This window comes from Pleurodeles waltl, chromosome 3_1 (assembly GCF_031143425.1).
Source record: "Pleurodeles waltl isolate 20211129_DDA chromosome 3_1, aPleWal1.hap1.20221129, whole genome shotgun sequence".
Classification (NCBI taxonomy): Eukaryota; Metazoa; Chordata; class Amphibia; order Caudata; family Salamandridae; genus Pleurodeles; species Pleurodeles waltl.
The window spans coordinates 1,880,831,675-1,880,853,136 of NC_090440.1; the positions used below are offsets into that span (position 1 = coordinate 1,880,831,675).

Below are 21,462 nucleotides of genomic sequence, written 5' to 3' on the forward strand. Positions count from 1 at the left end.
AAGAACATAAACCTATTTTGACTTTTACTTGTTCAGCTGTCTATTTATTTACTTTCACAGTGTTGAACCTACTCTGACCTGACCTTGTCTAAAATGTGTCTGTAAAGCTGACCTCTTGTTCTGAATTTTTGTCCTGAATTTTGACCCTTTGGCCTTAATTTTTACAGTCACACAGTATACTGTCAAGAATTTGCCTCAATGCCAGGTGGTCATCCTATAGTCAGATTTCCTCACAACAACCTGGAAAAAGTGCCCCTCTTTCCTACATATCCCTTTTCTCAGATGCATTTTATTTGTTATAAAGTGCTGGTGAAGGCTGGCTTTACTAATCCACTCAGTTATCCACATAAAATACAGATCTGTTCTTTGCAGCAGGCATATTGACCCTCTGCGCACTCTCTCTCTAGCAGGAACATTAATCACAAGTGTTATCTTGACATTTTTATTGTTGCCTGAAAGCTGGATTCACTAGTAAGTCTGCAGCAGTGTTTTTAAATGTTAAGTTATTGCTCAGCACAGCCCCTCCCAGCCCCCCCGCCCGAATTTAGGGCCATATGTACGAACACATTTTCCCATTGACACAGAATGGGAAAACCCTTTGCTACATCTGGCCCTTAGTGCCCACTTCCAGGTCAGCGCCCAGTGTGGCCATACCAGTCGCACAGCTGGTCGCACTGCTCTAAAGCCGGCCCTTTGTGAAGTGACCTTGTCTTGGATTGAGCACAAAGTGAGAACTTGGTACAGAAGGATACGCTATGGAAGGAATCGTAATTCCTTAATATTTCTGCACAGGTTGTGTTCTCTTCCACAATTATGGGTAGCTGGTATTTTGCTTGGGACTCACAAAACGTGTATTGCGTTGGGCTGGTTGCCATCTAATTATTTTCAAATGTTTCATCATCTAGTTGTTTCATATTCTGAAAAGAGGATGCTTGGGGTTTCCTACTAGGTCCATGCATAAATGTTACTACGTGAGTGTAATGTCGCAATGTAATGTCGCAAACATACCATTTATAGTACCCATTTGTAGTACCCGTGGCTGGCGTGCCTTTCCTGTTTTACTTCCGCTAAAAATAGCTGTTCACTTTCTTATCCAGAAGGACTAGTTCGAGGACAAGTGCCCCTCTCTTGAACTGTGAAACCGGATGTGTACGATGACAATGTAATCAGTGCAAGGAATTTTGCCCTCTGATTCAGATTTTTCAGAAACTTCACCCCCACACACAGAGCTATCTACATGTGAGTGTTACCTCACATATGATCCGTCTAGGTGTAGCACACATGAAACACATAGTACTCGCAAGGAATACAGGAGCTAAGGTGTGATGAAAAAAACTATGCAACTTAACCTACCCTTATTTGAGATGCGTGGTGGGGGTGGGGGGAGTAACCTGGGACCTCATAAAGGTATAAAACAGCTGCTCCCTGATTGCTGGTTGCATCTGTCCTATGTACTTCAGTACCCACTTTCTTTTCAGCACCTAAGAAAGTGGCGCTGTGCTTGTTAAAAAGAAAAACAACCAACACGCTGTTGTGCTCCAGTGTACCTCCATTATGTCTGTGGCGCAGGTGACACCTCATTCCTTCTGGGGGTTCATTAGGTTGTGTAAACATTCCCAGGAGAAGTCCAATTGGTAGATCAGTTGACTACGATTGCAATGAACAGTGAAAAGTGAAAGAAGCATTTGCAATGCAATAGGTTTTGCATTTGCGAGAGTTAGAGCTATTGGCGTTGTAAATGACAATGTCTTTTAGTTATATGTTTTGATTTGGAGTGTATGGGGTGAATGTGGTGGGGAGTGGAAATTTGTGGTTTGAATTTTAAATGTTACTTGTGGAATTGTGCAGTTTGAAATTTTGTGGTATGGATTGTATTTGTGTAGTGGAATTATGTGGCATGGTGAATATATATGGGTGATGTTAGACCTGACAGCCTTAGGGTGGCTACCCCTAACTTTGCCTGCCTCCCTCTACTTTTGAGATACTGTTTTTGCTGTTTTTTAGATTCTGCACACTTTACCACTGCTAACCAGTGCTACAGTGCATATGCTCTCTCCCTTTAAACATGGTGACATTGGATCATACCCAATTGGGCTATTTAATTTACTTATAAGTCCCTAGTAGAGTGCACTATATGTGCCCAGGGCCTGTAAATTGAATGCTACCAGTGGGCCTGCAGCACTGATTGTGCCACCCACTTCAGTAGCCCCTTAATCTGGTTTCAGGCCTGCCATTGCAAGGCCTATGTGTGCAGTTTCACTGCCAATTTGACTTGGCATTTAAAAGTACTTGCCAAGCCTAAAACTCTCCTTTTTCTACATATAAGTCACCCCCAAGGGGTGCCCTAGGTAACTCCTATGGCAGGGTGCTGTGTAGGCAAAAGACAGGACATGTACCTATGTAGTTTACATGTCCTGATAGTGTAAAAACTCCCAAAATCGTTTTTACACTGCTGTGAGGCCTGCTCCCTTCATAGGCTAGCATTGGGGCTGCCCTCATACATTGTTTGAGTGGTAGCTGCTGATCTGAAAGGAGTAGGAAAGTCATATTTAGCATAACCAGAATGGTGATGCAAAATCCTGTTGACTGGTGAAGTTGGATTTAATATTTCTATTTTAGAAATGCCACTTTTAGAAAGTGAGCATTTCTATGCACTTAAATCTTTCTGTGCCTTACAATCCACGTCTGGCTGGGTTTAGTTGACAGCTCCTTGTGCATTCACTCAGACACACCCCAAACACAGGATACTCAGCCTCACTTGCATACATCTGCATTTTGAATGGGTCTTCCTGGACTGGGAGGGTGGAGGGCCTGCTCTCACACAAAGGACTGCCACACCCCCTACTGGGATCCTGGCAGACAGGATTGAACTGAAAAGGGACCTTGTGCACTTCTAAGCCACTCTTTGAAGTCTCCCCCACTTCAAAGGTACATTTGGGTATTTATACAGGGCCTCAGCCCCTACCAACTAAGACACTTCCTGGAGAAGAGAACCTGAACCAGAACCTGCATCCTGCCAAAAAGACCTGCCTGGCTGCTCAAAGGACTCACCTCTCTGCTTTCTGTGAAGGAATGCAGCCTTGCTGTTGCCCTGCTGCCTTGCTGCTCTCTGGCTGTGGTGAAGAAGTGCTCTCCAAGGGCTTGGATTGAGCTTGCCTTCTGTTCCCTGAAGTCTCAGGACCGAAAAGACTTCTCTCCTGCAACTGGAATCCCCATGCGGTGAAAATTCGTCGCACCGCCTGATCAAAATGACACACAGCCTGCTCGCAGTGAAAAATTCACTGCACGCCGAGACGGGAATGACGCAGCCCGACTTTGTGATGGAAGATCAACGCAACGCCAGCGACCGGAACTTTGACGCACGGCCCTACTGGATCGACTCAAGCCGACCCAGAACAATGCAGCCCGATTTCCTAAATATGGTGTTAAGGCCATAGAGTAATTTTTTGCACAGGAACGCCTACCTTGCATCTCATTAAGGCAAGGTAGGTTTCCACTTCCAAAAAATGACTTTAACTCCATAAATCTGGCGCTAGACGGGTCTAGCACCAAAGTATAAATATGGAGTTAGTTTTGCACCGAATTAGAGAAAAAAAAATGATGCTAATTCAGTGCAAACAGAGTATAAATATGCCCCATAGCGTCAATAAAATGATGCTAATCTGGTTAAAGTCATTTATTTTGACTCTAACCTGCCTAACGTCATTTTTTTTTACGGTAGCCTACCCTTTGCACCAGCTTGCACCATTCCATAAATATGGCACCTAGCTGGTGCTAAACAATGGTGCAAGCTGGTGCAAAACATTTTGGTGCAAAACTGCGTTAGTGCAATTTCGCACCAAAAAGTATAAATAAGGCCCAGAAAGTTTCTGGTAAACAAAGGCTAGCAGAAACATAACCCACAATCCTGCCAACTGTGTAGGTGACAATCACAGACGCCCTTGAATAAAAGCCCGGCTGTGATGTATCCAGGTATATTGAGGTGTTCTGATCCCTCACTCACGTGCCCTGAGAGCACCAGCCGAAGAAGGAAGGGTGCCTCCTTGCGTACCTAGGCAGGTAGGATCTTGCAAATTGAAGGAATCCCTGGTTCCTACAGGAATTTGCACTCGCTTACTGGATAGGCTTAGCCAGACATGAGTTGAAGGAGTCCCATCCAGATGGGAAACAGCGAATAATTAGAAAAAAATGCATAAAAAAATGTACTGTTTCACCCTCACTGTTACTGACAGTTCCCCGTAACCCACTGTGGGAAACGACCATAAGCTTTTCTTGGCACACAAATAATGTGATGAAACCCCCCCTGCACTCCTGGATTTCTTAAAGTCTGCCGGCATTGGTGGAGCAGGGGAAACCCTGAGCTTTAAATCACGGAGGGAGCAGAATAAACAGGAATCACAAGAGTCTCACTTGCAGGATTGTTCAGCACTTAGTTCTGCTGCTCCCAGAGGCTGAGCTGAGCTGCAAAAAAAAAAAAAATTGTGCACGAAAGTGAGACAAATGGCCCAGAAGTGAAAGCCTACAAGTAACAGGGCCTGTCCCATGAATGTGAGCAGCACACCAAAAAAAGGACAAATAAATGTAAACAATTTCCCACAGAAAAGCAAGAATTTTCAAAGGGCACGCAAAGGGATTGAATTTCAAGAAGTGGGCATGTACTATACCCCCAGATGAGATACACCACGCCTTGTAGAGGCAGCGCATTGGCTGCCTAGGCGAAACCTAAAGAGGATTTCTAGCCATGATCTGTGAAACCCACAGTGATCATGGTTTGTTATGTGTCACTAATACTAATAGGTGTCTTTGGAACTGGGTAAAATGCATATGATTGTATTATGCATAATGGAAAATCATCAGTCTGAATCTCTTATAATTGGATAATCCATTTGAAACAAATGCTGGAGTAATGCAATAACTAAACCCGGTAAACCCTGCTTGTGCCTTTTTCTTTTCCAGTGTTGGGCTGTGGCCTCGGGATAAATTGCATTTTAGGACTCTTAAAGGACACAACTGTAGTAGGTATAGTCGGTACCGATCCAACATTAGGGCAAGGTAGCATAGTGGGTGCGACTCTGCTTGAAATATCTGTTGGTCTATCTGAGACCCTTGGTTTTAATGATGTCAGTGCGAACTCGGACTTACATGCTTGTGATGTCAGTAGCATTTTCACTGAAGTGGGATAGAATAATACACTTTAAAGAGCCAAGTGTCAATTTCGTTTGTATTGTTCTCTACTTAATACTCATTACCTTAATCAGTGGTAGCGAATTCGACAGTTAAATACTTTAATCTGATCAATTAGGTTACGTAGAAAAAAACATTAAATCACGGCTTCATGACACCTAAAATAGTCTAAAATAATGCAACAAATCATTTGCCTTGCCTATTGACAGGAGGTGCAATAAAAATAAATCACCCTTAGTTTGCAGCTTTACAGCAATTAGAGGTTAGAATTTGCCAATATAATAATTGCTGTAAGTAATATAACAGTAAATCACATATATTAATAATGCCTGTATATAATCCTTGCTTATACAAGCTGATGTTAAATATCAAGTCCCCACAAGAAGGCATTTAGGGCTTCCTATCCAATCACCTGCTTTCAAGGAAAGACGGTTCTCACGATAAGTAGCTGGAGTTTTGAAAGGACTTCGTTTCTGGTAAGTACTGTTTATTTTAAGTGGAATAAACAATAATGCAGAACAGCAAATAATACCTCCGCCACAGTCGCCATCCCAACCGTTCTCCAGTCTTATGTCGAGTCTCGAGACAACGTTCCAGAATCCCTACAAGACTCGACATAAGAACTAAGAGAGAACCCAACATATCCTTCCCTTTAACACATACAAAGTTACACCCAAACATATACAAAAACACGTAACATATTTTGTTAAACTAAAAGTACAAAATCACGAAACTTCTTAGAAAGCCTCCTATTCCTGGTTGAGGATCTTCTTTTCATGTCCATCGTCTCACACTCCTTCTTAATAGGACCTTCCAAATCCTTGTCCTTACGTGGGTCATTTCTTGCTTCTCGATTTACTTTGGTGGATTCCTTCAAAGATTTGTTCAAAAGTTCCACATCACAAGCCAAGGACAACCTCTCCTTATTCCACCAATTGCCATCTTCCAATTTAACAGCATTTTTACAAATTTTGATGACTTTCTTAGGATAAGAAAATTTAGATTCACCTTTCTGAACAATGCGGGCACTCTTGATTTTGACATAATCACCCACCTTTATACAAATTGTTTTTCTAGAATCATCTTTGTATTTATTCTGAGCAGAAATCCTTTTTTCATTCACTTTCTCAATCAATCCCTCATCAACTCCATTTTCACCCATCCACTTCCTTTTCAACTTAGTTCCAGGAGCTCTTCCCTTCAATAATATAAAAGGAGACACACCAGTATCTGCATTGGGTGTGGTCCGCACTGCCCACAACAACTTCCTTAACTCATCCTTACAATTTAACCCTCCAGCTTTGGCCAACTGCATATTCTCTTTAATCACTCTGTTAAAGCGCTCAACAAGACCATTACTCCTAGGATGATAAAGTGAAGTCTTAACATGTTTAATGCCCATGAGCACCAAAAAAAATCAGAAAATTGAGAAGATGTGAATTGACTGCCGTTGTCGGTAAGTATCTCATCAGGAATACCCTCCCTGAGAAAAACAGATTCCAAAAATTCAATGACCTTATGAGAATTAGGTACCTTCACCAACTTAAACTCGGGCCAACGACTATAAAAGTCTATTTAACACTATACCACACTCCACTTGCCCATTGAGCAAATTGACAGGTCCAATCAAATCCACTGCAATCTTACTCCAGGCTTTCCCAGGCACTTCAATAGCTTCAACAGGGGATGGCAGGACAACTTGAGACTTGTCACTGATAGCACAGGCCAAACAATCTCTCACGAAGTGTTCTACATCTCTGTCCAGTCCAGGCCACCAGAATTCCTCTCTTATTCTCCTTTTCATAGCTCGCATACCTACGTGTCCTTCATGTCCCAAGGACAATACTTTGTATCTTAAATCCTTAGGTACAACCATTACATCCGCACGCATCAACACGTTATTTACAATAGATAACTCCTCAAAAACATGTTTGTACACTTCACACTGTTCAGACTTGCATACAGACCATCCCTGCACTATGCCCTTCATGACCTCCTTCAATTGTTCATCACTTCCACACGCTTGCTTCCACTCATCTTCCGTCACCGCACCACCCAATTGATACACTATAGAGCATACCAGGACATCATCTTCTTCTGGTTCCTCCTCATCTGACTCATTCTTGCAAGGAAGACGGGAAAGGGAATCGGCAAGTGTATTCCTTGCACCCGGGACATATTCCACATGAATGTTATACATTTGCAATCTGTACTGCCACTTAGCTATTCTGGGAGTGGGTCGATGCGCACCAGAGGTAGAAAACAATTGCACTAAGGGTTTGTGATCAATCCTGACTGTAAAGTGCACACCCCACAGATACGATTTGAAATGCACAATGCCCCACCTACATGCAAGGGCTTCCCTTTCAATAGTTGAGTAAGTTTCTTCGGCACCTCTCAGACTACGCGAGGCAAAGGCTACCACTTCATCCCTACCATTTTTCTTCTGCATTAAAACAGCACCCAATCCAAGTTGACTGGCATCCGTCATTATTACTATTTCGTCCCTTGTGTTAAAAGACTTCAACAGAATTGCCATTGCTACTTCCTTTTTAATGGCTGTAAACTCCTGTTCACACTCCAGACACCAGTCAAATTTGACATTTTTCTTTAAAAGAGATCTGATTTTATGTGTTTTGCTTGCACAATTAGGAACGAACCTTGAATAAAATTCAATCAGACCCATGAAGGATCTAATTTGATCTTTATTACTAGGAGACTGAAAATCTTCAATAGCTTCAACCAGCTTTTTCTTTGGTTCCACACCACGTTTAGAAATTTTATACCCTAGATAATCAATACTAGATACACCAAATTTACATTTGTTTGCCCCTAGAACAATCCCTTTTTTATTCAACAAAGATAATACCAGTTCCATTCTTTCATCATGCTGTGCTTGATCCTTGCCAAAGACTAGAATGTCATCCTGGAAAGCAATTACACCTTCCATACTTCCAAATAAACTATCCACCACCCTCTGGAATGCCGCAGAAGCTGAAGCTAAACCAAATGGCAAGCGTCTAAATTGGAACAAACCTTCCGGAGTAACAAAAGCTGTCAAATGCCTTGACTCAGGATGCAGATTAATTTGATGCTAAGCCGATGTCATGTCCAACAAACTGAACACGCTGGCCTCATCTAGAATAGATAGGATTTCAACAATGTTAGGCAATGGATGGCAATCCACCCAAATTTGTGCATTGAGGTCACGTAAATCAACACACATGCGAATAGAGTTATTGGCCTTACGAGCAATCACTATGGGGGCCACCCAATCTGATGCATCCACCCTCTCAATTATGCGTTGATCACACAATCTATCTAGCTCCTTTTTCAATTCTGGTAAGTACTGTTTATTTTAAGTGGAATAAACAATAATGCAGAACAGCAAATAATACCTCCGCCACAGTCGCCATCCCAACCGTTCTCCAGTCTTATGTCGAGTCTCGAGACAAGGTTCCAGAATCCCTACAAGACTCGACATAAGAACTAAGAGAGAACCCAACAAGTTTTTCCAGGGTATTTAATTTCAGGACATTGGTGGATATCCCACAGAATAATACAATGTGACCAAATACACTGGAAATATAGCCACAGAGGATACAGGGAAAAATTCAGGAACTGGAAATAAATAAACACATTTTGTAAATAAACCGAAAATTTCAAAACCATTTTGTACACACATTTTGTAAATAAACCAGGTTGTCATGACCCATGATGCCAAACAATATTGAATAATATGTTAAAAGCTGGTATGGAGAAATGGACAGATGGGGAATGGGGAGAAAGCTCACTTTCCCAGGGACCTTTAGGGACTGGGGTCCTTGGACAATTGCCCATTTTGCCCATGACTTAAAAAGTCTGTGCTAAAAAATAGTGAGTGTTGTGTCTAGGCGCGATTTTTAGGAGGGGGCACACAAGGAACCGCAGTGAAAACCCTTTGGACCATCTACAATGGGCAGTCATTAAAACTGTGCTTGTAAATACAAACATGTATTTCTATATACACACAATATATATATTCACCCAGAACCAAATTTAAACTTTTTAATCCAACTGTGGTGTGGTGAAGCGACAAGGTCTTCAGAATGTCTGAATCACTCCAAGTTTTCCTTTTCACAACACTATCTTCTGGAGTATCTTTGTTAGATATTCACACTATTTTTCTCCTCATAGGTTTCTGAAAGACCCAATCTGCTCATCTCACAACTCATCTCATCTCTTTCGTCTTCAGCGCCCGATATTCAATCTTTAATGCAAGTACCTTGCATCTTCTTCTCTTCACCAGTCCCCCATGTGGACTGTACTCACTCACCTATACACATAATTTTATTCTAACTTTTGCCCTGTCAATATTTTAGAAGCTGTGTACTTCCTTCACACGCTTTCACATATAATTACCATTCCAATCAGCACGCCTGACTGTGGTCTTTGCACTCTGCAGATAGGCCAAAGATTGGATGAGGATGCTTTAAATCCGTTTATGACCCACTGTCAGGCACTGGGAGACTTTCGCATTAAGTTGGGCTTGAAGAGCACAGCTCTGAAACATTGCCTACCCACAAATCATCTCACACAGCTGCATAAGATTGATTCTTTTAGCACTGCACAGTACACATACATAATATGTTGCATTGAAAAAATCTAAAGAAACACAGCACCCGGGGAAATGCAAATACTTGTAAGAAATACAAAAGTAAGTAAAAACGTATTCCTAACCTGAGATTGCAGGGTCTGTTTGTGCTGGCTGCAGCTGTCGCTGGTGGTGGGTTACGGGGTGGGGTGGGGTGGTGCAGTGGAGAGGGGTGCGAAAAGGACTTTTACAGATGGGACACCCCAAACGTGTCCTTGAACAAATTCATATATATGCAAAATAAGTATATGTAAATGCCAAGTGAGGAGTAAACGCTTGTTGCCAAAATAGTTTTGGTAGAATTTACTCTTTATGAGAAGATACTGTTTCAGGCTGTGCCATAGAAATGTCAGAGACCGCTTACAGCGTGTAATAACGTTACAAACCTTTCATGGCTCACTCCCCCCCTCTCTCTTTTCTGACAGTGACCTGCTGGCCTCGGATTACGTCGAGATTCATTATGAAGACGGAAAGCAGCACCTAAGCAAGGTATGCACACACTCGCGCATGCGGCAATGATTTGATCCATTTAGCAAACTATCAATGGACTCATTGGAATCTTCGTATATTTTTCAACAAGTAAAATATGTCTATGTTTGTAGTGTCAATGTGTGAAAGTGTCTGTGGGTGTGCATGTGCCATAACGTTTCTTTGACATTTCTGTGACATGCTAAGCTCGGCTTTTAAAACAACATACACTAGCGGAGACATCTAGTTTTGTTCGAAAACAAACTTACCATTGAAATTAAATAAATAACAATTCTACCCATTAAAGTTGTGGTTTCAGTGGCTGAGATTATGTTACCTCAATATTACATCCATAGCACTCATGTCCGCCTCCCCTGACCTCAGAAAGCCACAGAGTAACTCCAAGGATTCGCTGAGTCTCAGGTAAAAGCATTAGGGAAGGGAGTATGATGCCACCTCTTAGCTGGTGGGTACACGACCAGAAATCAAATCCAACTGATTGATTATATATGTGGAATTAAGATTAACCAATTCAGTTTAAAATATTAAACCAAAAAGAGACGCTTTCTCCTACAGTGCCCTGTACATCACATCTTTTGAGTATCTTACTTCCCATGTTCTACGAGGATAATGAATGTATTTTGAAAAGGAGGCAAGAGATAAACTGTAAAAATACTTGGCTAGTCTTTATGTGGTTGGCAGAAGATTAGACTAGTATGGCCAATGGAGATCTATATAGGGTCATCCATGTAGGGTCCTTGAACATTGCTCTGGGATTTGCTGTAGAGTGAGTAAATACAGCATGATGGTAATATTTTAGCAGAAGAACAAAAGTAAGCTTGTATAGACCATACTATGGTCAAGGGCCTAGGCCCATACCGGGAGCTGGGATCACAGAACTCTAGCGACACCAACAGAGGACCTCAAGCAGAGCATGCCACTGAACAGGTAGCTGCTCCTGTAGGAAAGCCACCCACGCCAACAAAAAAGCAAGCAATGACCTTCAGACTGAGAAATAACATTACAAAATACACCAGGAGCCTAACTCCTTCTACACTTCATAAGCAGTTAAAGGTACTACAAAGGACACAATAACAATTAGTTTTTCTGCAACAACTAAATGGAATTCCCCATTTGCTGACACTTCATCACAAAAATGTCTTGAGTCCTTTGGTGTTCTCACTGTGTTTGAATGATTACATCACCACCTACAACAGACAACCAAAATGGGACAAAACCAAACTTCAAAGAGTAATTGCAAGAAATTGGAGTATTAGTTAAGTGGATGAGAAACCCTCATAAAATAAAAATCACAATCCTTGTCAGGGCGAACTACTAGAGTCACTAAATAAACCTGTGCTTAACCCTCAGGTAACTTAGCACAAAGCAGTCAGGCTTAACTTAGAGACAGTATGTAAATGTTTTACGCAGCACTCAAACAGTAATAAAATGAAAACACAACACTAGAAAAATCCCAAACCAATTCAAGTGTCAGTTTTAATAAGTGAAACGACAACAGAAAGACAAAAATCCAATAAGCAGATTTAGAGATATGCATATCTTTAAAGTTTGAATTAAAAATAGTGCCAAATGACCAAAGCGCCAACTGCAGTTATCTGGTCGCACTAGACTGGGTCTAAGTTACAAGTTACAGTTGACTGCAAAGAAGTGCGATTCAGTTACAGCAACTAGGTTCCTCCCAATGGAAAGTTTACCTTCTGACTTAGAAATGTTTATGGAGAAAAAGTAGTCATCGATCAGCTGGCAGTGGGTAAAGCTGCAAGCTGGATCTGAAGCAGGGCTCCATGATGGCGTGTTGCTGAAGAGTGGGATCTTGGTGAGGTTGTCAATGAATGCGGGAAAGTTCGGAGCAGGCAAAGAATGAAAACAGAGGCCCATAGAGGCCTCAACATCAATGAGATGCTGCTCGGCATCAGTCCTGAGAAAGCCCTCTAAGTTTGAATTTAGAAACATTTCTGGAAGCCAGGCAAACCTTCAGTGGGGCAAATCAGCAAACTGGCTAAATGGTGATTCAAAATCGATAGCTGTGGCTTCAACTGTGATAACACTACTCATCAGTTCTCCAGGCAGAAAGTTAGCAAAATGTTTCTAAGTCCTAATTCTTTCAGTTTGAGTACAGGAGGAATACATTCTGAACCCAGCCAGGGGTCCAGGACCTGTGGGCACCACTTGGGGGTTAGGACTCACTCCAACATAGGCCAGCAGCAGTGTCAGGGCAGGTCCAGTTGGTACTGGCTAGCGGAGCCAGAACAGGGAAAGGCTTCTGGAAGTTGTGTCCCTGTTGGTCAAACAATACGTCAACAAACGTACACTTGGAGACACTTCTGGCAGCCCTTCTTTTAGTCTTCCAAGATCCAGGAGTGTTTCAAGGGGAGTTCTTTGAGTTCCACTTTTATGCCCAGTGCCAGCCTGTGGGTAGTCAAGATTTTGTTCATTCCCTAAACCAGTTCTGATCAGGTTCTCCACTCGCACTGGGTTTGTTGACCGCCTGACAGAGAGACAAAGGGAAGACAGGCCTAGAGATGAGAGTCACCTGACAGTGGCACAGTGGACATCCTTTGAGTCTCAGAAAGGGGTTGGGCACCACTCCCAGGCTATCCTGACTAGAGAGACACCCTACTCCCAAGGACCTTTCTCCACTGTCTAGAAGCAATTCATATCTCACCACAGGGAAGGCATCAGGGCTCATGTTACAGCTGGACACTGCAGGAAAATGAAAACTTTTTGAAAGTGTATTTTCCAAAATAGTAGTTTCGAATCCGACTTGACAATTAAGATGTTTTATAACTTACTATTAAAATGAATCCTTTAACCATCGTTTTAGTTACTACCAGACTGAATTATGCACTTATAAGATGTAATAGTGTTAATGAGTGTTAGCCTATGAGAGAGCCAGCCTTGTCACAGTGTAACACGATTGTAGGAAGCCTGCTCTGTATATACTATGTCAAAATGAGATATAGTGTGCACAGAGTCCACAGAGTCTTATCAGAGGTTAAGTAGATAATACTAATGCTCTCTTTTGTGGTAGTGTGGTCAAGCAGTTAGGCTTATCAGAAGGTAGTGCAAAGCATTTGTTGAACACACACAGACAAGAGAAGAAGCACACACTCAATGACAACTCCAGACCAATTGTTTTTATATAGCAAAAATATATTTTGTTAATTTATTTCTAGAACCAAAAGATTCAAATTGCAGGCAAGTACTCAATAAATAAGTATTTCACATATGTATCAATATTACTTTGATTGGAATCAGCAAGTTGTGCAGTTTTTGAATAAATGGCAATAATCTGTTTTAAAAGTTGACACTGTAATTTCCAGAAACAGTACTGGGGGGGAAGAAAAGTTAGTACGATTTGCAGGTAAGTACAAGACTTACAGTTCCAGTCTTTGGGGGTTAGGAAGTCCACAGGTTGGGGTTCAAGTTAACCCCAACCACCCACCACCAGCAACATGGGCCGGCTACAGAGGTGAAAGCTGAGGCAAATTTAACATGGGCTCCTATGAAGACCGAGGGCACTCAATTTCAGACGTGCTTGCAGGTAAGTAGCCACATCTTTGGAGGGCAGACCTGGGGGGTTTAGAGGAGCACCGGGGGGTGCCACAGGTAAGCACCAAACACACACCCTCAGCGGCACTGGGGCGGCCGGGTGCAGGGTGCAAACACAGCATGGGGCTCCCAATACTTTCCTCTGAGGGGCCCCAGGGTGTCACTTAGAAGCTGCAGGCTGGGTCCACTGGGTCAGTTTCATAAAACCAAAGGCTGGACAAGTAGGAGGGCTGCCTGCTGAACATTGCTGCACTGGAGCTCGTGTTCCCCAAGGCCAGGGGGCTGCGGGTGCATTGTACCTTTTGGTGATGTGTATATTTGTCTGGTAGCAGTCAGGGGGGTCCCCTGGATTCGCACTGCAGGCGTCGTCGTGGGGGATAGGAGAGGTCATCCCAGGGTGGGCACTCACTCGTCATCACCTGGGGGTCCTCTCTAGTCAGTTGGGCCACCTGGACATGGGCAGTGGGCGTTGGATGCAGAGTGGTCAGGACTCGTGGATCCAGGGAGGCTCTGGAGTCCTTAGATGTTGTTTCGTCTTGGACAGGGCGGCTGTCCATGGGAGTTCTTGGTCCTCTGTGATGCAGGCAGTCCTCTGGAGGCTTGCCAGACCCACAGGATGTGTTGCTTTCTTTTGCAGGGCTTTTTGAAGCAGGAGAAAGGCCGGTAGGGCTGGGGCCAAGTCCGTTTCTCTGCTGGGTTTTCAGGTTAGCGGTCCTTCTTCTATCTTGTGAGGATGCCAGGAATCTGACGAACTGGGTTCAGGGGAGCCCTTAAATCCTGGATATAGGAGCGTTTCAGGGATCAGAGGGCAGTAGCCAATGGCTACTGTCCCTGAGGGTGACTACACCCTTCCGTGTCCACTCCCTTTGGGGATAGGGACACAAACCTAACCCTATTGGTCCCTGCCCTCCAAACTAAGATGGAGGATTCTGCAGGGAGGGGGCAAACTTAGTTCTGGACACCTTAGGGGTGGTCCCTGCTGGGGTGGTCAGTCCTACCTGCTTTCCCTAATTTTCCCACCGGACGTGCTGCCAAAGGTGTGGTTTTGTCCTGGGGAGCATTTGAGCCTTTGAGAATCACCACCAGGTGTTACAGTTTCTGCAGGGGGGTGGTGTGAAGCACCTCCACTCAGGACAGGCTTTGTTTCTGGCCACCAAGAGCATAAAGGCTCCAACCTCATGTGGTCAGAAACTTGTCTGAAAGTGCAGGCTGGCACAGACTGGTCAGTCCTGCACTAGCAGTTTGACTAACATACAGGGGTTATCTCTAAGGTGCCGCCTGGGTGCATTTTTCAATAAATCCCACACTGGCATCAGTTTCTTTCGTTTTGGAGATGCCTAAGTGACAGCTATGGGCCATGTTCATTAACTCTTCTCTTAATTTAGCCGGAGGAATCAATCTGGTGCAGAGTAACAGCAAATCATCCTTGGTTGCCAGCTAGTCTTTGACCAACTAAAAATCCTTACACAGTTCTCCACCCTGGTGTTTGTCTTTCCAATCATTACTGATGAGATCCATTACTTTTTGTAGCGTTGGATCTTCTTTTAATTCTTCATGCTACCTGTCTTCTGATATTACTTCATGGTCAATTCCACACAAACAATCTGTATACTCATCACATTATCTATATGGTTAGTTTTATCCTCACTTACCAACCTAGACAAGGTATCTGCAATCACATTTACCACTCCAGGGATGTATTTTACCTCAAAGCTATATTCTTGAAGGTCAACCACCCACTTAGATATTCTAGATGAAATTGAGTCAATTCCTTTTGTATTGAATACCTCGCACAAAGGTTTATGGTTGGTTCTTACAATGAAAGTAGTACCACATACTAGTGTTTTAAACGTTTTAATGGCCAAGTGCACAGCAAGAGCTTCTCTTTCAATTACCGAATATCTGCATTCTGAGCCTTTGAGGCTTCTTGATAAAGACATAATGGTGTTTTGTGGATCACACCCACCTTGTTGTAAAACTGCTCCAAGACCTTTGAGACTGGCATCAGTTGTAATCATGGAACTCTTTTTTGGATCAAAGATTATAAGCCTGGGAGCTAGGGTTAGTTTATCTTTGATTGCCTCACATTCTTTCTCACACTCATCACTCCACACAAAGTCCATAATTTTCTTTAGAAGACCCCTCATATTGTAAGTAATTTGGCCAAATGTTTAACAAATTTATGATAGTACTCAACCATACCCAGGAAATGCGTGAGTTCTTCTTTGGTAGTGGGTGAAACCATCTCTTGAATAGTACTCACAAGATCAGCCTTAGGAATGACACCCTCACCAGTTATGGTGTAGCCTAAGTAAGCAATGGTCTTTGTACCAAATTTGCATTTCTCTAATTTTACAGACAGAATATGATCACTGAACCACCTTAACACCTGCCTGCCCCTTGCATCATGTTCAACATTGTCTTTTCCATACACCAAAATATCGTCCTGATATACACAGACTCCTTCCAAAGTTTTAAGCACTCTCTCCAAGACCCTCTGAAAGACAGAAGCAGCCAAAATTAAGACAAAAGGAAGTCTGGTATACCTGAACGTACCAAATGGTGTTATGAAAGCAGTTGGATCCATAGATTTCCCATCAAGTAGTATCTGATGATATGCTGAGGCAAGATCAATAGTACCGAAGATTTTCGCATCTCCAATCATCATGAGTAATTGAGCAATATTAGGTAATGGGTATCTATCAACCACAACACATTTGTTTAATTGTCTGAGGTCAACACATAATCTAAGTGAAACATTGGATTTCCTGGCAGCAACCATAGGGGCAAACCAAGCAATACTCAATAATGCCTTGATCCTTGAGTTTGTTTAACTCACACAGCATTTCTTTTCTTATGTTTACAGGAACACTCCTTACCTTGCTACAAACAGGAACTGAATCTGGAAAAGTTTTTATCTTATGTTGATACCCTTTTAAACACCCTAATTCATTCCTAAAGACACTGGGAAATTCCTCACACAAAGTTTGTTGTAATGCTAAATCTGTTTCTGCAGACCTTTGTGTTACAGCATTGACAAGAATGGTGTCTTTCAACACAATAGGATTTTCACTGTTGGGGTCCAACATAACACCTAAGTCTCTTTGATGCAACCAACTTATTATACTGTCACCCTTCTTAGATACATATACCTTTCCAGAAGTAAAACAATCTTTATATTCAATCAAGCCTATGAACTATCCATGCGGGTGTATTAACTCGCCACCATAAGCACATGGTCTGATGTCCGGCTTGAGTCGTGTAACAGTACGAGCTGATCTCATCCAAGGCACCGGGGAACCGGCGCCTTGGACGAGATCACCTCATCCTAGGCACAGTAGGGGTTAATTACCTCTACACATTTCAGAGAAAGCTCAATTCTTTTTGTAATAGTTAAGACTTCGTCAAGAGTGGGTTCATCCCTGAGCCATAATTCTTCACAAACGTTTTCACTATTACAACCTAGCATGAACTGATCTCTAATTCTTTCATCAGTCAATAGTGCAAACTTACATGAAGAAGCAAGATGTCTGAGGTTTGTTACAACATTTTCTATGGATTCCCCTTCTCTTTGTAATCTCCTCCCAAAATAATATCGTTCTAGAACGGTGCTCACCTTGGGAAGATAGTGAATGTTTAGCTTGCGTGTGCAAGTTTCATACTCATTAAGGTCTATTGCTTCACTTTCTGGAAACTTATAAAAGATGATCAAACACTTATTGACCTTCCGAGCCCAAACAGGTGAGCAATAATCCAGTTCTCCTTTCATCACTCAGAGAAGTACCAAATACCTTTGCGTAACGTTCAAATACCTTTTTTTCATTTGGCCATTTAATAGGAGGCTCAACAGGAGATGAAAGGAAAAAAGGGGGTGCTGTGACATTTTGCTAGTTGTTTATGAACATATAGGGGGTCATTATGATCCCAGGCGGGTCAGCCCGCCATGCTGGAGGCGGGTGAAAAGACCGCCACTGGCATGGCGGGCTGAACTGCCATATTTTGAATACAGTGAGGGCCGCCTATGGTGGCCCTCCTCCACCGCCAGGCTGCCTCCGACAGGCAGCCTGACGGTGGAGGGAATCATTATCCCACAGGGCAGCGCTGCTGCCCCTCGGATAATGATCCCTACTGCCACCAGCCTTTCACTTCCCATTAAACCAGGATGAATGCTTGGTCCAAGAATTTACTAGTGACTCTATTTTCGGCCACATGGGAAAACTTGTGTAGCATACAAGAATTGGGATGCAGGGAATCTCCCTTTTCAGTCATCTTGGCCAACCTGCTAGTGATGGCTTCCCAAAAATCTGTCAGTTGGGTACACCCCAAGACATTTGAATAAACTCTGCTCCCACCTCAGCACATCATGGACATTTTGTGCCTGTGGTGGCAAAGTATCTATTGATTCTGCCATGGGTAAGGTGTGCCCTCATTAGGATGAAAAAGATGAATGAGTCTAAACTTGGCATTTCTGGTAGCCTTAGCCATATACTTCAGTATGTATTCCCAGTCCTTATCTGGGAGGTCTGTACTTAAATCCTCTTCCCAGTGGACTTTCAATCTCAACAGTGGCTGGTCAATGTCATTCCTCTGTCTACGGTATGAGCAAGTCACCACTTTGAAGGTTCCAGAAGCAGTCACTACATACTGACAACTGTCTGATTGCATTGGTTCCACCAGGCCCTGAGTCCATTGCTTGCAAATGGCTGTAGTGACTGCTCTATGAAGAAAAAGTGCCCTTGATATAAGCCTTACTGTTGGCTAAGCTCCTAAAAGGAGAAGAACACCTCAGATTCGAACAAATTCCCTGGTGTCCTCGACCCTGCCGCCTCCCACTCCTCCAGTCCACACCACTTCACGCCATGTGGCAACTCATGAAAAAACTGGGGATTAAGGGACATGGGTTTGCACCCTCTGCTGGCTCCTGGCCCAGCAATGCCGCATAATCTGAGTTTCATGATTGTCTGTGGCCTTATGGTGTGTAATCCATAGAACAAGGCTCGCCAGCCGTTCAATGTTCAGGGCCGAGGGGGACACCTCTCTACCTACGGTAAGTATGCTGGCCACCCATTGCGTTACCCACTGTAACTGTGCTACCAGATAATAGGACTCGAAGTCTGGGACTGCCAGGCCTTTATCTAGTGTGGCCCTCTGGAGGGTGACTAAAGCAACTCTACGGCGGCCCGCACCCCAGAGAAAGCTACTAATTATCAAGTCTAAGTCTCGAAAGTGAGCTCGGGGTATCCACACTGGCAATGTACCAAAGAGATACAGTTGGCAGGGGAGGGCAATTATCTCTAGCTGTGCCACCCTTCCCGCCACTGGGAAGCATCCACCAAAACTCAGTACTAGCCCTTAAAGCTCGGACAGCTCTACCCACATTTACCTCCAGGAGGTCCTCTGCTTTATAATAAATGTAGACCCCTAAGTAAGGTAAACAAAGAGGCTTCCAATGTAAAGGCTCCGATCTCTCCAGAGGCAGTCCAGTGGGCCGCACGGGGAATACACATGATTTATTAGAATTAACTCAGAGGCCAAATAGGTTGCCAAAATGGTCAAGTAGGTCCCTCCACCCCCCAAATCCAATCCAGCCCCTTGTAAGAAAAGCAAAAGGTTGTTTGTATACAATGCTATACGATGCATCCGGTCAGGCATTACAGGGCCTTGGTTTATTTCTCTGGTCCTGGAAACGCATGCTGGGGGCTCCATTGGCATTGTAATCAGCAGGGGCAATAAGGGGCAACCCTGATGGGTGGTCCTCTCGATAGCTCTCCGAAATCGTATGCCTTGTTCTGACTCTGGCTGAGGGATCTGTATATAGTTACCTCATCCAGGAAATGAACCCCCGGCCCAGACCAAAGCTCTCCATCCCCCTATATGGGAAAAGCCATTCCAGGCTATCAAAGTCCTTCTCAATGTTGATGGCGAATATCACTGCATTAGTGTCTTTGTCTGCAGTAGCCTCCAAAATTGCACGAATACTGTGTATATTGTGAGCTGTGTTGTGACCTGGGATAAAACGGGCCTGATCATGATGGAGAAGGGCGGCCATATGGGGGAGCGAGCTGGAGGCTAGAATTTTACCCAAGATTTTGTAGTCAGTATTCATGATGGACAATGGGCGATATGATTGTTTGTCAGTAGCCAGCTTGCCCAGCTTCAATAGGAGCACCATGAGGGCTTCTCGGGTAGACTGCGGGAGCCCAAGCCGCCTTATACAGCTCCATCAATCTGGGGGCCAAGCTCTCACCATAGGTGGAGTAAAATTCCACTGGGAATCCGTCCGTTCCCGGTGTTTTGTTTTGGGCCAAGGATTTCAGAGCAGCTCGCACTTCCGGTAGGGTAATATCTCTGCCCAGGTGTTCAGCCACCTCAGGCGAGACCATAGGTAACGCTAATGATGCCAGAAAGGCCTCTTTCTCAGTCAGAGCAGCTTCCCACTGCTGCTGTATAACGTAGTATAGTAGTCCCTGAACTCACGATTAATGTCCTCCTGCCGGCACACTGTATCCCCTACCACAGCCTCCATTTCCACGATCACCGATCCCAGCTTAGCCGGGTTCACAGCCACACAGGAAGAGTCCTCACCCGGTCCTTCTCAGCATGGTTCCACACCATTTATTCTCTCTGTAGCCTTCAGTAGCTTGGGCTGTACCTCAGGATGGCCAGGTGTACGTTGCTCACAGTCACGCAGGGTTACTTCTGCCTGGATGAACTCAGCCCCAAGAGTCCTCCAGACCTCCACTGACTCTGCAATGCAGCGTCCCCTAAGGGCTGTTTTAAATGCCTCCCTTTCCAATTGCAAAATAGAAGCTGTCCCCGCATCGTCCTCAAAATAGCATGTGATGACCAAACCTATAGTGCCATGGTAGACCGGGTCCTCGAGCGCCTTAGGATGCGGGCTTCCATGTTGGGATACTGGAGCACACTCTTCCCCATTTCAGCCCTAGTAACAGAGGGTTGTGGTCTGATATAGTATGGGAGAGATACTCAGCAGAGACCACCCGTTCGTGAATTGCAGGCGTGCACGGGAAGGTGTCCAACCTCACGTGTAAGTCATGGAGGGAGGAGAAGAAAGAATAATCCAGAACTCCCAGGTTGTGACAATGCCATATATCCAGCAACTCCCATTCCATCTGCCAAGCAGCAAACACCTGGGCCACTCGGGTCACCGGCAAATCCTGCAAGGGAGGATGTGAGTGATCTAAAGTTATGACCACTATGCAATTGTAGTCACCCTCAGAATGACCGGACCAATTAAATGCAAAGCCAAGGCCCTAGAGAGGTCCCCAAAAAAGGCCGCCTGCTCAGCATTGGGTCCATAGATACTACCAAAGATGACATCTCAACAAACCAGGCATCCAGACACCAACACATAGCATCTGGAACGTGCATTGGAAGGGGACCCCAGAGTGAATCCAAATCAGTGCCCCTTTTGCATAGGCCTAATATGTGATATAGTAAGCCTGGAAGACCCCTTTGAGTGCTCAACATTTGGCCAGAAATGAATAGCCCCTCCCCAATAAACTGTGGACTTCCTCGTGAGCCACACACTAATCCTAAACATCCATTCAAACAGAAACAGCAACAACATGTCCCAAAACTCC

General features: G+C 43.9%; 1 protein-coding gene across 1 annotated transcript in view; it reads left to right on the plus strand.

Annotated features, from left to right (window-relative positions):
• The window catches only part of ADAM23 (ADAM metallopeptidase domain 23), an 842,294-nt gene that overhangs the window by 326,347 nt on the left and 494,485 nt on the right, over nucleotides 1-21,462 (plus strand). Inside the window, exon 4 of the mRNA XM_069225976.1 lies at nucleotides 10,243-10,306. Within this exon, the coding sequence (XP_069082077.1) occupies nucleotides 10,243-10,306 (64 nt within the window). The remainder of the gene's footprint in view (nucleotides 1-10,242; nucleotides 10,307-21,462) is intronic.